The sequence below is a fragment of the Delphinapterus leucas genome, chromosome 13 (assembly GCF_059928025.1).
Source record: "Delphinapterus leucas isolate spDelLeu-1000000601 "Yukka" chromosome 13, BTC_Dleu_Yukka2, whole genome shotgun sequence".
Lineage (NCBI taxonomy): Eukaryota > Metazoa > Chordata > Mammalia > Artiodactyla > Monodontidae > Delphinapterus > Delphinapterus leucas.
This window is the reverse complement of record NC_143141.1, coordinates 32,343,564-32,360,057: the sequence shown is the minus strand read 5'-3', so window position 1 is coordinate 32,360,057 and position 16,494 is coordinate 32,343,564. Positions and strand designations below refer to the sequence as shown.

General features: G+C 50.4%; 1 protein-coding gene across 1 annotated transcript; it reads left to right on the top strand.

Moving 5' to 3' along the window:
- The first annotated feature begins 2,575 nt into the window (after window positions 1-2,575).
- SPR (sepiapterin reductase) lies at window positions 2,576-8,313 on the top strand. The gene is made up of 3 exons (XM_022561292.3): window positions 2,576-2,969; window positions 3,536-3,826; window positions 7,496-8,313. Exons 1-3 carry the CDS (start codon window positions 2,648-2,650, stop codon window positions 7,684-7,686), a joined length of 804 nt encoding a protein of 267 aa, XP_022417000.1. The 5' UTR covers window positions 2,576-2,647; the 3' UTR covers window positions 7,687-8,313.
- The last annotated feature ends 8,181 nt before the right edge of the window (window positions 8,314-16,494 follow it).

Genomic DNA, 16,494 nt, shown 5'->3' with positions numbered 1-16,494 from the left:
CTCTCCACAGTCCAGCACAATGCCCTGGCTGTTAAATGTTTTGACCATCACCACTGGGTAAGAATTCAGCTATGCATCATTAGTGGGAAACAAAAATGCCTACACCCATGAGTGATGAAAATCTTGGCAAACTGGAGCACAGTCTCCTTTCCAAGAGGCACTATTGCTTACCTCAATCAGAATCCAGTTTGCCAGATATTCCTATTACTCAAAAGAAGCTGGAAATTCTGATACTACGTAAAATCTTCCACTTTAGAAATGTCATCTCAAATTTTAAAAGAAAAAAGAAAGCCCTATTGGCCAAACAAAACACAACTGTAGACTTAATCCAGCACCACTTTAATCTCTACCACTGTTGCAGGGAGAACTCTTATAAAGGATTGTCATAGTGTTACCAAGTCCAAGCACATGTTGCTTGCTGCACAAAAGGCCAATGAATTGAGAGTAGAGGTGTTAGAGCAAGGAATAGCAACTTTATTCAAAAAGCCAGCAGAGGGCGCTTTCCTGGTGGCGCAGTGGTTAAGAATCCACCTGCCAATGCAGGGGACACTGGTTCAAGCCCTGGTCCAGGAAGATTCCCCTATGCTGCAGAGCAACTAAGCCTGTGCTCCACAACTACTGAGCCTGCGCTCTAGAGCTACGAGCCTCAACAACTGAACCTGCATGCCACAACTACTGAAGGCTGCATTCTGCAACTACTGAAGCCCACATGCCTAGAGCCCATGCTCCGCAACAAGAGAAGCCACCACAATGAGAAGCCCATGCACCTGAACGAAGAGTAGCCCCCACTCGCCACAACAAGAGAAAGCCCACCACGTGCAGCAACGAAGACCCAACACGGCCAAAAATAATAAATAAAAATAAACTTAAAAGAAAAAAGGCAGCAGACTGAGAAGATGGTGGACTAGTGTCCTAAAGAACCATCTTACCAGAGTTAGAATTCAGGTTTCATTTATACTAAAAGGGGTGGGGGGTGGGGCTGGTTGTTGCAAACTTCTTGGTGCTGGAATCCTTTGTCCTTGTGGGTGTCCAGTAGGTCTGGTCTAAATGTTTCTATAAACCTCCAACAAGACAAATGTTATTCTCTGTTCTGCAACTTTTTATTTCTATGTGAATAAGAGTGATATACTTTTAAAGGTCAGAGTCTTGAGAACGGGCAATCCTGTATATTTCAGGCTATAGGCAACATTCTTTTACAAAAGGTGCAGAGCCAGCATGACAAAAGCACAGGCAACAAACAGAGGACAAAAGTTAGAGCTAAAGGAAGATTCAATATGGAGTTAGGTTTGTTTTTCTCTGTTACAGTACGTATTGGAGAACCAACACATCAGAAGAGAAAATGGTAAAAGTAATTGCAGTAAATTCTACAATTTTCTGGTTTCCAATTCAAACAACTTAGAGATTGTTCCCTTAACTTCCTTGAATTCATTCTTGGTCTCTTTTCTCTAACACTGAAAATCTTGGCTCCTAACATCAGTTAGCATAATTACTTGTTTTCTTTGTCGTATTTTACATAAAATAGTTTCAAAATAATACTATGCTATGTTAACAAATAATCTACTAAATTTTGCAGTTTCATTTGTTCTTAGAATATGTTCCACAGTGATGTACAGTCTGGGCTGTACATTTTACAAAAAGTTTGTGGTAAAGGCACCTAAGTGGAAAGTGAAAAGCTTCCCCCAAATTGTTCTGGTGTTTATAATGACAGCCCAAAGAACAAGGGAGCAAAATGCATTTTGCTAGGAGCCTTGAAAGGCAATTTTGCTGTCTGCAGGAACAGCACTGTGAGGACTTGGGCTGCGCTATGGAGGTTGCTTGCTGCCCTTGATAATCTCTTAAGAGACTCCTTTTTTAAGATCTGGGGCTGTCTGCCAACTTTCCCATCTTCCCTCTCTCCTTGAAAAAAGCTGGAAATGTGCGTTTTCTGAAGCACAGGCCTGGACGTACAGACTTAGATGATCATTTGCGAAAACTCGAATGTGGGAGTAGATGGAATTGCCTACTAGGACGAGTGTAGCATGAGTGGGTGCAGGATCCCTGGGAACACAGACCGTTAGGGACAGAAGGAGTGAGAAATCTCAGAGGCAGGGGAATCAGTGCGATCACAGAGCCAAGTAGGGAGAAGAGGTTCTTACATCTGACGGAGGGGAGACTTGTGTTCTCCCAAAGGTCGCTCCCGGGGCGGTGAGTTCCCCCAGCCCAGTAGGGACCCCAGTCACTAAACTGGCACGTGCCACGTGCAGGGATGCCCAGCAAGGAGCAAGATGGCCCGACCTGGAGGAAGTCACTTATGCAAGGAATTTGGGTCTGGACTTCGGAGGAGAATGCATCCCAGCTGGCTACTGAACTGACTAGCAGGGTAAAGAATGAGGCCCGTGCTCAGCACTGGGCTAGGATTTCCGGTGGGGGCCGCGCCTCCCGCCCTTCCGGTTTAGTGCTTTCGCGCTCTCTCGGAGATTGCAGACACCTCCACTTCCACCGCCAACTGCAAAAGAAAGTAGGGGCGGCCGGACTCTGCCCGAAGCCTTAGGTTCCCGCCCGTACCGGGCGGGGCCTCCTCCTACTCCCACCGCGGCCCCTCCCACCGCGGCCGCCCCGCCCACTTCCGGGTCTTGGGACGCTGCTCAAGATTGACAAGGCAGGGGGTATGGAGGGCAGCGTCGGCAAGGTGGGAGGCCTGGGGCGCGCCTTGTGCGTGCTGACCGGGGCTTCCCGCGGCTTCGGACGGACGCTGGCCCATCTCCTGGCCCCGCTGCTGTCGCCTGGCTCCGTGCTGGTCCTAAGCGCCCGCAGTGACGAGGCGCTGCGGCAGCTGGAGGCCGAGCTGGGCGCCGAGTGGCCCGGCCTGCGCCTCGTGCGGGTGACAGCCGACCTGAGCGCCGAGGCCGGCTTGCAGCAGCTGCTCGGTGCCCTGCGCGAGCTCCCCAGGCCCGAAGGCCTGCAGCGAGTGCTGCTCATCAACAATGCCGGTAAGACGCCCGCCGGCGTGTGAGCGCTTGGCATACTGCTTAGCGTCCAGTTCTGTTTTCCCTCCCTTTCACACCCCCGCCTCTTAGAGCTTTAAAGGTGACTCCTAGAAGTCTGAAAAGACGCCTGAAAGCCCTAGTTTCAGCGGGGTGTGGAGGAAAACCTGGTGATGTCTGGGGCTCGTTCTCTCCCCCTTCTTCCCCCCTTCACCTTTCAACGCCAAGAACTTTTCTGATCGTCTTGCTCAGCGCTCTCTGGCGGAGGCGTGAGTTAGGGCATGGGGTCTTCCAGCAGAAGTAAATTCCCCCTCTTCTCCAAATGGGCCCCCAGAGTTCCCCCGAACCCCAGCACCAGAGAAGGGCATGCGCTTTCTCACTTTGAAGCTTCAGGTGAGTGGGTTCCCCAGGTATGCGTGTCTGCAGAGCTGGGAAGAGGGAGGCGTCTTCAGAAGCACTAGGGAGACTCCTCCTTTAGGTCTGGATGGGAAGAGTCTGGAAGAGTTTGAAGAGGGCTGGGAGAAGAGAAAACCCCGCCTGCACTGAGTGATTCCTAAGGTCTGTTTTTTCAGGCAGCCTTGGAGATGTGTCCAAACGCTTCGTAGACCTGGCTGACCCAGCTGAAGTGAACAACTACTGGGCTCTGAACTTGACCTCCATGCTCTGCCTGACTTCCAGCATCCTGAAGGCCTTCCCAGACAGTCCTGGCCTCAGTAGGACTGTGGTTAATATCTCGTCCCTCTGTGCCCTGCAGCCCTTCAAGGGCTGGGCACAGTACTGTGCGGGGAAGGCTGCCCGTAACATGATGTTCCAGGTTCTGGCCGCAGAGGAACCTAGTGTGAGGGTGCTGAGCTATGCCCCAGGTAGGTGAAGCATTACTGCCATCCCTGTCCCCAGAACCGGCTGGTTACCCTTTGGAGACTGGGCAAGGAGCCTTCTCTGTCTCCTCCAGGAAAGGACCCATAGAATATTTTGTCCTTGAATCATGACCCATCACTCCTTAAGGGAAATATAGGCTGCAAGAAAGTTAGTGCTGGCAGGGGCAGGGAGCTGTAGTTATCAGGTATGGATTGAGAGTGGGCAGCTGCCTGGACTTGAGGGTGGGGCCAGAAAGTCTGAGATGTTAAAGTTTGAGAGATGATTAGGATTTGAATTCCAGACCTGTACCTCATTTCTTCATGTGAAACGGGGAAGATGCTACCTGTCTCACAGGGCAGTTTGTAGGACTGAATGAGGTAAAACATGTAAAAGTGATCCCAAACTGTGAAGGGCTATCTAATTGTTAGCATTTGTAATTGTTAGATAGGACTTATCACACTGTATTATCTTATATCTGTATATACTTCTCTACTTTTCTCTCTGCATAGGAAAGCCTTGAAAGCAGGCATTATGCACTCTTCATCTTTATATCCCCAGCACCTAGTAAAGCACCCCACTGAGCCAGTCTGCAGTGAATGTTAGCTGAACGAAGAGCAGACAGACGTTGTTGAATGCTGACCATCCCGTGCTGAACTGTGCTGGAACACTGGGGAATGCTGAGATAAATAAGATAGAGCCCCGTCCTCATGAAAGTTAAAGGGTAGGGGGTCTTGTGGTACTTGATCTGGTTTCTCATCTTCCTACCATGATGCCACTGTACACCTTTGTTAAGAGTGAGGCTTCTATTTTCAGCTTGAGGTTGCTGGAATTAGAAGGTGGTGACATAGCTGTTGCATGATGTCTGAGCAACTTAGATAGAGATCCAGTAGTCTATTCCCCTTGGAACCCTAGCGGCAAAGAGGCAGATTAACCTGACCACAGTCCAGATGCAGCATAGCCAGGATCAAACCTTGCCTCCAAGGTCATGATCAGTGCAGTTTCTACTTCCTCATGCTCTCTAGTACCCAATCCTCCTTCTGTCCCTCCCTAATGTAATACAGTTATTCTTGCAGCTAATATTCAACTCAGCACCCACCCTGAGCTCAGCCTAGGACTCACTCAGTCAACAGAGAGCAAATGGAAACCATAGTCAGGAGCAGAGCAAACTCTAGAGTGCCATGTGACTGGGTTACATTTCAGGGGGCTGCCCTGGACATTGTGAGGAAGTTGACAAGCCCACAACTAATATACTCAATGGTGAAAAGCTAAAAGCTTTTCTTCTAAGATCAGGAACAAGACAAGGAAGCCATTCTTCCCACTTCTATTCAACATAGTATTGGAAGTCCCAGTCAGAGCAATTAGACAAGAAAAATAAAAGGCATCCAAATTGGAAAGGAAGAGGTAAAACTGTCTCTATTCGCAGATGACATATTATATATAGGAAACCCTAGAGACTTCACCAAAAAATTGTTAGAACTAATAAACAAATTCAGTAAAGTTGCAGGATACAAAACAATGTAAAAACTCAGTTGCATTTCTATTCACTAATAATGAAGTATCATCAGAGAGAAAAATTAATAGTCCCGTTTACAGTTGCATCAAACAGAATAAAATACCTGGGAATAAATTTAACCAAGGAGGTAAAAGACCTGTAAACTGAAAACTATAAGACATTGATGAAAGAATTTGAAGAAGGTACAAAATGGAAAGATGCCATGCTCATGGATTGGAAGAATTAATATTTTTAAAATGTCCATACTATCCAACCCAATCTACAGATTTAATGCAATCCCTATCAAATTTCCAATGGCATTTTTCACAGAAATAGAACAAACAATTCTAAAATTTGTATGGAACCTCATGAGCCAAAGCAATCTTGAGAAAGAAGAACAAAGTTCTCCAGCATCACTCTCCTTGATTTCAAACTATATTACAAAGCTACAGTAATCAAAATATTATGGTATTGGCATAAAAAACAGACACAGTTTACCAGTGAAACTATCTAGTCCTGGTGTCTTGGAGAAGATAATTTGGGGTTGAAATATTAGCTTCATAAACTTGGATGTGCAAATCTGTTCTCAGAGATTTGGAAAGTTCTCAACTATTATTTCTTTAAGCTTTCTGTTCCTTTTTTCTCTCTGGGACTCCATAATACAGAGATTGTTTCTTTTAATGGTAATCCTTAGTTCATGTAGTCTTTCTTCACTCTTCTACTTTCTTTTTCCTTTTTGCTCCTCTGACTAGATAATTTCAAATGCCCTGTTTTCTAGTTCACTAATTTTTCCTGCTTGGTTGAGTCTGCTGTTGAACTCTATCGAATTCTTCAGTTCAGTCATTGTATTCTTCAACTCTAGATTTTGGTTTGTTTTTGTTTGTTTTTTTTCAAATGGTTTCTGTTTCTTTGTTGAACTTCTCTTTTTGTTCATGCATTGTTTTCCTAATTTCATTTAGGTGCCTGTCTGTGTTTTCTTAGAGTTCACAGAATTTCTTTTAGAGGATTATTCTGAATTCTTTGTCAGGCAGTTCATACATCTCATTTCTTTAGGGTCTGTCATCAGAGCTGTATTACTTTCCTTCAGTGGTGCCATGTTTCCTTGATTATTCATGATCCTTGTGGCCTTGTGTTGGTATTTGTACATTTGAGGAAGTAGACACCTCTTCCAGTCTTTATAGACTGAGTTCAGTAGGCAGAGCCCTTCACCAGTCAACTCTTTTAGTGATTCTGGGTGGGCCATCTGGTGATGTCCGTGGCAGTTTTGCCACTAGAGTCCTAAGGCAGCCTGTTGCTGGGGTGGGGTGGAGTTCAGTAGGCAGAGCCCTTCACCAGTCAACTCTTTTAGTGATTCTGGGTGGGCCATCTGGTGATGTCCGTGGCAGCTTTGCCACTAGAGTCCTAAGGCAGCCTGTTGCTGGGGTGGGTACAAAGCCTGGGTCCACAGTAGTCATCCTGGCACTAGACCAATTGGGAGTCTGGTTTGAGAGTGCCCACCTAAAGCCTAGGTTCACAGACACTGTGACCTACAAGAGCCACGTAGGGCCACGGGAGTTGGCTAGTGCTGGGGTGTGCCAGAAGCCTGGGTTCATGGGAGCCTGGCGCCATGGGAACCACCTGAGGCCATGGGAGCCAGCTGGTGCTGGAGTGGATCAGGGGCCTGGCTTCTCAGGGGCCCTCTAGGAGCCTGGAGTTCCAGGAGCTGCCTGGGGCTTTGGGAACTGCCTGGGGCTGCTGGGACCACTGGAGCTGGGTGTCAGGATGAGCTGGAGGCCTGGGTTCATAGGCAGGGCCTATGTCTGGAGGCAGGCCCTGGGCCACCTAGGGCCATGGGAGTTGGCCTGGTGCTGGAGCAGGCTGACTCGGGAGCCCCCAAGGAAGTTGGGTGCTCACTTCACTCTTCTTCTCCCACGGGGATGGTGTCTCTCTCTGCACTTGGCTGCTGGGGCTTGGGGAAGGGGTGATAGGGTAGTGTGAATCTGTAGATTTGGTGGTCTAGAGGGACCATGTTTCGTGGACAATGAAATTTGAGTCTGGAGCTCAGTGGTGACAGTGTGGAGCCTTGGTGATCCTGACCATGTGTCAGCCAAGATGAGGCGTTACCTCTGGCCACACCTGACTCCACCCAACTCCACACATACGTCATGGGCCCCTGCCTCATCTTCTTCTCTTCATCCCCTAGGTCCCCTGGACACAGACATGCAGCAGTTAGCCCGGGAGACCTCTGTGGACCCAGACTTGCGAAAAAGGCTGCAGGATCTGAAGACAAAAGGGGAACTTGTGGATTGTAGGATATCAGCCCAGAAACTTCTGAATTTGCTGCAAAAGGACAAGTTCAAGTCTGGAGCCCATGTTGATTTCTACGATGAATAAGCCCACGTCCTTGGTTCTTAGGGCTTTCTTTCCCCTCTCAGGCATGCCCAGGAGTCCTGTGCCTCCACACATCCTGCCACAGTGGCACTGCCAACCCTGCCTTACGCAGATAAGCACTCATGCTTACTGTCCTGCCCTCGGATCCAGCCAGCTGTGAGGGTGCCAGGTGGCTGGAGTTCCCAGTTCTCAGGAGTCTGTATTGACCACCTTGAGTTAGGAGTAGGCTTAGGAGAGACAAGTTATGGCTGTTGGTGTTCTTTCTCCCCAGGAATAGAATTTTAGGGATGGGAAAAACAGGACAAGAAGCTAAAACACTGAAAAAAGGAGGATGGTTCCCCTGCCCATGGCAGGAGGGAAGAGTCCATGGGGAAGAGGGGATGAGCTAGGGCCAAATAGGAGGGCCTGTGTCGATTCACAGATGGCCTGGAGGGAAGGGAGGACCGCGCAAGTCTCAGCCCACAGGGAAGCTCCTTGCTCAGGGTAGCAGGACCTTCAGGTGAACTCTATCCTAATTCTAATGCTTCCTCCCTCCAGAACCTACCATGTATCCACCAGATGGGGGAAAGGGCCCCGAGAGTTTATGTACATGTTAAAGGCAGATACAAATAAAACATGGATTGTCCTTTATTTTTTTTTTTGGGATTGTCCTTTATTAATGCCTGCTTTCGATTCTGGTACAGGTCCCATGACTAAGTCCCTGGTTTGCTGGACCCAAGGGGTGTTCCTGAAGCAGTTAATCCAAACTTGGGGTGCTGCCCTTATGTCCTGCAGCGTTGTCTTGGGGCTATCTGCCTTTTCTCACTGAGCTCCACTCAGTAGCAAGCCCAAGTTCAAACAAAGTTGGCCTAGGTGACTTTCCCAGACACCTGTTCCTCCTTCATGCTTTTGCCTATTCTTACCCCAGTCTTTATTACCCTTTCCTCACCCTTCACCTATTTAAAGAGTATCCAGCATTCAGGGCTTGACTCACAGCTACCCCAGCCCTTGGGGAAGGGTACTTTCCCTGGCTCGCTTGGATTCCCAATTCTGCCCTTTATCCACATGGCAATGCTCTGAGTGGATCCCAGCCTTTCGTGGGCCCTCCTGGTAACGTCCATCTGGCCAACGGTCCTGGTCCTCAGTGGGGTGGACTTAGGACCAACATGCCTTTGGGGGAGGTGAACAAGATTCTAAGAGGGAGAAACCCTGAGAAACCAGGGGTGCGACCAAACCCATCCTTCTGTGGATCAGTAGATGTGGGCCAGGCTGGGAGCTCTGCAGTGGTGGTGGTCTACAGCCAGCCAGCCCATTGTCCCTGTTCCTTATTTGGGAAGAGAGACCATGGTCCTTGCCAGCCATCTCAGGACTCAGCCCTGCATCTGATAGCAGGACAGAACTCTCTGTTCCTCCTCACGCACGGCAGAGGGCGCACCGAGGCCATGCCTCCTGGAGAACCAGTGGCAGGGCCTATCTCTGGAGGCAGGCCCTGGGCCAGAGCTGGCAGTGCCCTGCTAGGTTCCCTAGGAGAGAGTGAGCAGCTCATGCTCTTTCTTCGTCCAGCAGAGCCTTTGCCCTCAGTGGAGTCAAAAATCACTGTTCTCAGGTCCCCGCTTTGCCACCCAGGGCAAGTTGTTCCCCTTGCTTCAGTTTCCTTATCTGAAAAACATGGATTTTATTGGTGCCTCCCTCAAAGGGGCATTGTGAGTATTAAATGACCTCATGTTTGTAAATGTTTAGCACAGTGCTGGCACTGCAGTAAGTGCCCGTAAATGCTAATTTATTTCTTTTTAGTATCAAGATCCAGATCATCCTGGAGCCGCATTTGTATAGCCTCATCTCCACATGGCCCAGATGCCCTCCCCCTTGCTGACCTGTGGCAAGAACTCTCACTGCGCCGCCTCTAATCCGGGCCTCAGTGGGACTGGGGTTCAGTGTGGACAGCTGGTCCTGGATTCACCAGACCCTCAGGAAAACGCTTTAGCCTTGGAGTCGAACCCTTAGCCCCACTTTGCTCTGTGTCAGAGATACTGTGGGTCTTGGGCAGGGCCTTATCTCTGGGCTTCAGTTTCCCTAGAACAGATGAGCTCTAAGATTCTTTCCTACAAACCTTTCTCTAAGGTGCTTCAAATGTGGTCAGGCTGCATCTGCTGGCATCAGATTTGCCTCTGCAGGTGGGGCTGTGCAGCCTGGGCTACCCCTTCTATCTGGTGGGTGTGGGACAGATTTCCTCACCTGGCCCTTGCTCCCATGGGAGTGTAAGGGCGGTATAAGTAAGCACAACCCTACTTGATGTCCCGTGGGGTTGACTCCCTCTCCAGAGGGCTGGTTGGCCAGGACTTCGGAGGAGGTAAGGCCAGGACTTCATGAGGAGTACCACATGTCCCCACAAGGTGGCGAGGCCCTCCCACACCTGACGTAGCCTCTCTGAGCTCAGAGATTTAAGAGCCTTGGAAAAGACCCTGGACCTGTCTCTCTTCTGGACTCTCAGGGGCCCCCAGGGAGCTGGGGAGGCAGAAAGAGCTGAGATCGCTCTCCCCTGCAGGCCTCCCAGGCCTCCTAAGTGATCCATGGGCTCTGGCCCAGGTCTTGCTCCTTAGCCTGGACTCAGCCTCCCCAGGTCCTGCACCACTGGGGCAGGGAGACTTTCTTGCCAGCCTCCAGGGACTAGCCACGAGTGTTCTCAGAGTGCACAGCCTGGCCTTGGCCACCACACACAGGAGTGCACGCGAACACACACACAATACATGCCTGCACGTGCCCAGAGCTCAGCTGCTTGCCGTGCAGGGCCTTGGATTAGCCGAAAGACAAACAAGGTTTCTTTGTCTGTGGCGTGAACGAGCTGGTAGTTTTTCGGTTTTGTGTTTAATATCCCTGAGCTGGAGGCCAGCAGCTGGCCTGTGGGAGCAGGAGAGTGAGGGGAATATTCCAGGCCCACCCCAGGGAGCTCCAGCACCTCTGTCTGTGAGCATGACCAGCTGGGACTGGGCTGGTCAGAAGCTCCCTCCCTACCCCCAATTCCTGTCCTTTGTCCCCTGAATAAAATGCAGGCTGGTGCTTGAGTTCACTGTTAGCTGAGGCTGGAGGTGCAGAGATGCTCCTACCTCACCACTCAGGAAAACCCCGTGGGGCGGTGCTCCACCCTGCTCTCTCCATGTCTCACCTCAGAGCTGGGCTCTGAGCTACTGCCTTCCGGCCTCCCCTCCCCCAGTCTCTCCCCACAGAACACGGCCGCCTGTGCTGATGTGTGTGCAGTAATTCCCACTCACAGTGCTCAGCCATGTGCCCTCACCACTGGGGTCCTATGTGGCGACAAGAAGGTGGGCGAAGGGCACTGCCAGTGGCCGGGGTGGGGCCCCCAGAGCAACTCACAGTGATCTGGGGTAGAGGAGCGAAGGGGTGTGGATGGACCTGAAGCCACTAGGCAGCTTGCAGGGACGTTAGCTGAGGATTCACTCTGAGCCTCTGGGACCAGCATGGGGAGGGTCAAAGTGTGGCTGGAGAGAGGAGGGAATGAGCCGTCCGTGCTCCCCTGCCCCGATCCCAAGGTCTTCTGCCTGCAGTGCTGGGAGATAGGGCTAATGCTGGACGTTCTCTGGGACTTTTGAAGTAAAGCCCACCTCCCCAGCCCCACCCAAATTATTGTTACTCACAGAAAGACTCCCCTAGCACCCCCTTTGTCCCCCATTTCACCCATCCCGTCAGCCCTAACTGTCCTTAGTGTGAGCTGGGAGAGCCCTGACCTTTGATTTTCAGGAAGGGGTCAGGAAAAGAAAGGAAGGGAGATGGAAGTTTCCTTTTTCCTTTGGGGGATCCACCTCTCAGGCCCACCCCCAGCTGACTCCATGGGCTCAGATGATTCCTCAGCTGACTGACCTGCAAGCTGTCTAGTGATCTCTTAGCCCAAGGCCCATGTCCCCCATCCCCACCCCCAGGGCAAGGGAAGAGAGGGGCCTAGCTCCCACTTTCCAGACCCGGTGACTCCTCTTGGGGCCACAGGAGTCTGTCTGGCCCATACTCTGGTTCAGGTCTTGGTCCAGCTGCTGCAGAGGTCTTTCCTGCCAGGCCCTGCCCTTCCAAGGCCCAGCTTGACCCTGGGGATCCAAGGTCTCAGGCTCAAGGGGCTGTGTGTATCCCACGGACCTTACCCAGACTTAATGCACTGAGACCTTGTTGAGTGTTTGATGAAAAATGAATGAGAGAGTGAACAAGTCAGTGCTCTAGTGGCCCACTGCCAGGTGTATAGTAAAGCATTTGAAAGGCCTTGGGTGTGATGACCGGTGCCTGGGAGTCAGGTCCCTGCAGACAAGCCCCCACCCAGCCCAGGCATCCCATGCGGGGGTTCAAGCCCCCCTTGGATTGCTCCTTGGAATCCCTAAAGGAAGGCCCGCATGTATGTATTGTGGACATAGGTAGGACTGGCCTGTGTCAGAATCACCCAGGGAGTTAAAAAAAATCGCTCTCCCATTGTTTCTCCTTTACCGCAGACTCCAGTTCAGTGGATCTAGGTATGTCCCCACTTGCGCTACAGCATTACAAAGTGAGCTGTGAAAAGTCATTAATTAATTTAAAAAGTGAGCTGTGAACCTTGCAAACCCAGGTGGTATTGGCAGAGATCAAAGGAGCCAGCCCCTCAAAGAAAGGGAAGTTCAAGGGACAGAGCCAGGCTTAAGGGTTGGGGTTAGTCTGAGGTCAGAACTAGTGAGCAACGTATGGCCAAGGTCAGGGTCATTGTGAGTCCAGATCTGGGATCAGCACAGGGCCATGGCTAGGCTTAGCTTGTGCTGGGAGTTGGGAATAACGAGGGAGATTGACAACTTTGGGAAGCAAAAGAGGCCTGCACATAAATGATGAATGGCAGGGTAAGCTGGCTCAGTAGGAGAAGAAGGCCAAGCCTGAAGACCGTGACCAAGGCAGGGAGGGAGGAGCTGCTCTCTTGGCCTCGGGATGGTTCCAGATTCCACCACTCTGTCCCCCTGGGCAGGAGCCCTGTGCCCAGGGCAGGGACAGCTGCATTGTCCTCTGAAACAAAGCGGCCTTTCTCTAAGGGTCTGTCCTTGAGGCCTGCCGGGTGTGAAAGGAAAGGGACCAGGCTAAGTGAGGGAGCAGAGAGGAGGCAGGTCTCCTCTCTGGAGCATCCAGGACACACAGCGAGGGTGAAAGACGGAGGCGGAGTGAACAGGACAGTGAGAGAAAGATGGAGAAACACAGGGAGGAAAACAGACAGAGACAGAGAGATTTGAAACATAGTGAGACAGATTTAGATGGAGGGAGAGAGAGCAAGAGAAGCCACACACACTCACACACACCCGGTCGTGCGCTCACGCAGCCGCCCTGAGCCTCGCTGGAAATAATCCCACTCCGACACAGGGCCTCAGCTGCACAGGCGGTGCCGAGCTGTTACCTTGCACATCTGTCAGCTCCAAATGTAGAAGCTGTCATAGGGTTGTGTGTGTGAGTGTGAAAGTGTGTGCATGTGTGTGCGCCTGTTCCTCCCAGAGGATGCTGAGGCCTTCGGAGATCCCAAGGGCCCGGAGGCTCTCCAGGAAGTCCACACCCAGGGAAGCAGGCCCACTCCCTCCCGGCCTGCACGGGGAGAGGCCCAGCACCAGACTTGGCGTCTGTGGCCTGATTTGGCCTCTTACAGCCACATAGCCCTGGGCAGTCGGAGCAGCTGGGTGTCCTCACTTTTCAAGTGGGGATGTAAAGTAGCCAAGCTCCCTGGATCCCACAAGGGTGACGATGAGTGCTGGCCTCACGCGTGTCTGTTACTCCTGGGATCTCAGGGATCCTCTGCAGCCCCTTATTATAGCTGGGGATTCCTTCTGTGGCTGACTCCTGACCTCCAGGGATGCACCCAGCATGCAGCTCCCTCTGCGAGCACTGAGGCCATTGCCCTGCTCTGGCTGGCTCTTCTCCCAGCTGATTTCCCTGCTGGGCCCGGGGATATGCTTGGACACTGACTCTGGGCTACAGAGGTCTGAGAACCTCAGATCCTGAGCAGGGAGAGTGGGCATAGGGCCCAGGGATACTTACCCCTTTCTGGTAAGGACCCACAGGTGGAGCTCTGTCTCCCTTCTCTTTGCTGAGCCTTTCCAGGTTTTCATCCCCGGCCCGCTACGTCAGGAAGTTCTTTTTTGTGTTTGCACGCCCTCCTGCTTTCATCTAAACTTATTGTAAAGAGATTTTACAGCAATGAGGAAGAGGCCTCAGAAACTATTCAGAAAGGAGAGCAGCCTTTTCAGCCTAAGAAAACAGGAACCCTGGTCAAAGGGACCCAGCCCCTGGGTCAAAGCTCTTCCCACAGTTCCAGGCCCACTAGTGGAAGCCTCCCCAGACCCACAGAACTGACCCTGTCAAGATATGGGGAGTCCAAAAGCCCTGCCACCCATCCCACCCGCCGGCAGCCTCACCCGTGACCTGCCTCATCAAAGTCCATCATGACCTCCAGGTTATCTCTCCCTCTTTCCCCAGATCCACCACCCTTTCTGCCCAAAGGTTGGATGGGACATTGTAGACAGGCTATTGGTGCCTGTGTTGCTCAGAGCAGGGTGTTCCGAGAGAGGTCATGAGGCCTAAGCCCTTGCATCTGTGGCTCCAGACCTGTGTTCTCAGGAGGGTTAGTGGTCGTCATGCAGGGTGTGTTCTTTCCTGGGGCCAGGGTCTCTGTATGCACATATATGGATACATATGAAGCACACATGGGCCTGCCCTGGCCCCAGCCAAATGTGTGTGTGGTCACTGTTTGCCACCTTAGTATTAATATTGGTTATATGGATGCTTGAATATTTGGCTCTGCTTATGCAAGGAGGGGGAATTTGTGTAATTGTGTGTATACCTGTGTATAAAAGTTTGGATGTAAAACTTGCCAGATAACAGTGTTTGCATGCAAATGTTGGTCTGGGTGTCTGTCTCCACATACCTAGAAGGCAATTGTATGAATTTGAGTGTAAGTGTAAACTACTGTGAGTGCACACCTGCATTTATATTTGCATAACAGTTGGTTTGTATGTTTAAGCCATGTATGCATACAGCAATGTGCAGACGTGATTACGTGTGATTGTGTGTAACCACATGTCCCTGGTTGCTCTCAGCTTATAACTGGGTGTGAATATGTATACATGAGACAGGGTATGACCTTGCAAGCCTGAACCTGTGCAAAGCTGTGCATGAGATTTAACCAGCATGTGTGTGTGTGTGATTTTGACAAAGGCAGGTGTACTTGAATAAAGGGGTGTGTTTGGGCCTGTGACTGAGGGACAATTGTGTGCTGACAAACTCCAGCCACCCCTTAAGCCATGTCCAGTGAGAAGGAAATGTATAAATGTGTTTGTTAAATACAAAACAGAAAGCAACAAAATGCCAGGTCCCGCAGTGGTAAGAATAAATCAAGTAAGTTTCTCTCTCTCTCTCTCTCTCTCTCTCTCTCTCTCTCTTTCTCTCCCTTTCTTTCTCTCCCTCCTCTCTCTCCCTCTCCCCAGCATCTCAGCCCCTCTCTGGCGTTGTTCCCTCACACCTAAGCCCAATGGTGTTTTGCAGTCTTTCAGCTGTTACCTCAGTCCCTCCTCGCCTCATTCCCGATTCACTCCGTTGCTATAGGTATGTTTGAAACCCCAGCGTGGTAGATTTTAATTAGTCTTCCTACAGATGGCCAATTAACATTCATTACTTTTGCCTTGAGCGATTAATTATGAGTTTGGATAGAAAAGGAGAGAAGAGGAGAGGAAGATGGGCAGGTGAATGAAAGAAGAAAAGAGATGGGGGTTTGATTGGGAGTTTGGAATTTTTACACAGAGCAGGCTGGTGGGGGAGAGGGTGGGAAAGAGCCGTTTGAATCCCCTCACTCCCAGCAGCCTCCCTCTGCCCACAGCTGCTCCGGGCCCCTAATCGGCTCGGCTGGCCCAGCCCTCCAGGAAAATAGAGCTCACACCCTCCTTTGGGCATCCTTAAGCCTTTGGTGTTCCCTGACCCCAGCTTCTTTCATAATACTGGCCCTCTTCTCTTTCGTACCAGAGCTGGGTGGGAACTGTGTCAGGAATCGTCCAAAACGCAGCAGATAACCCAGAAATGAAACTCTGCTGACATTCACTCATTCCTCGAAACGTAGCAGCTCATTGTACAGATGAGAAAACTGAGGCTCAGACAGGAAATGACTTCTGCTAGTGCATCTCTGGAGGAGAGTCCAGCTCTATTGACCCCTGGCCCAGCTCCCTTTCTGCTGCCACCAGGGTGTTTATAAAGACTTTGTGCAGCGTTTAACCTTACAGTCTGTGACATATTCATCTGCATCAGACAGAAGTTTTCTTCAGGGTTTCCAACATGATTCACATCCTCCGGTGTGTGCCCGACTGCCGAATGCTCACGTGGCCCCCCAGCTCATTAAAAGGCTCCCTGGGTGACGTTGCCTGGTTTAGGCTGCAGCTATGTTCCTAATCCCGAATTCATTCCAGGAATGGAGGATAGATCCTAAATGTAAACAGCAGTCTTTCGGGTGGGAGGATCACAAATGAGTTTTGTTTTCCTTGTTACAATCATCTGTATTTTTTACTTTCTCCAACACAAATATGTGACTTGATCTATATAAAGTATATCAAGTATGCCTATACGTCACTTGAAATTTCTTCAAAGTATATTTGTAAAAAGAAACAGAAAAGGAGTTCATATTTGAATATGATCTTTTTTTAAAAGACCATAAATATGTACAACACAAAGTTAACACTGCTCATCATTCAAGTTGCTTATCAGCTGCCTGGATTCATGTCGCAGTTTTGTCTCCTACTTAGACCATCTCTCAGTTTCCTCATCTAGCTGCTAGGTTGAGTTACAAAGAGC

What these genes read in the sequence shown, in the direction of transcription:
- SPR (XM_022561292.3), top strand. Translation starts at nt 2,648, where the DNA reads ATGGAGGGCAGCGTCGGCAAGGTGGGAGGCCTGGGGCGCGCCTTGTGC. An exon ending in GCTGCTCATCAACAATGCCG is followed by an intron (nt 2,970 to 3,535) that starts GTAAGACGCCCG and finishes CTGTTTTTTCAG; the next exon opens with GCAGCCTTGGAGATGTGTCC. An exon ending in GGTGCTGAGCTATGCCCCAG is followed by an intron (nt 3,827 to 7,495) that starts GTAGGTGAAGCA and finishes TTCATCCCCTAG; the next exon opens with GTCCCCTGGACACAGACATG.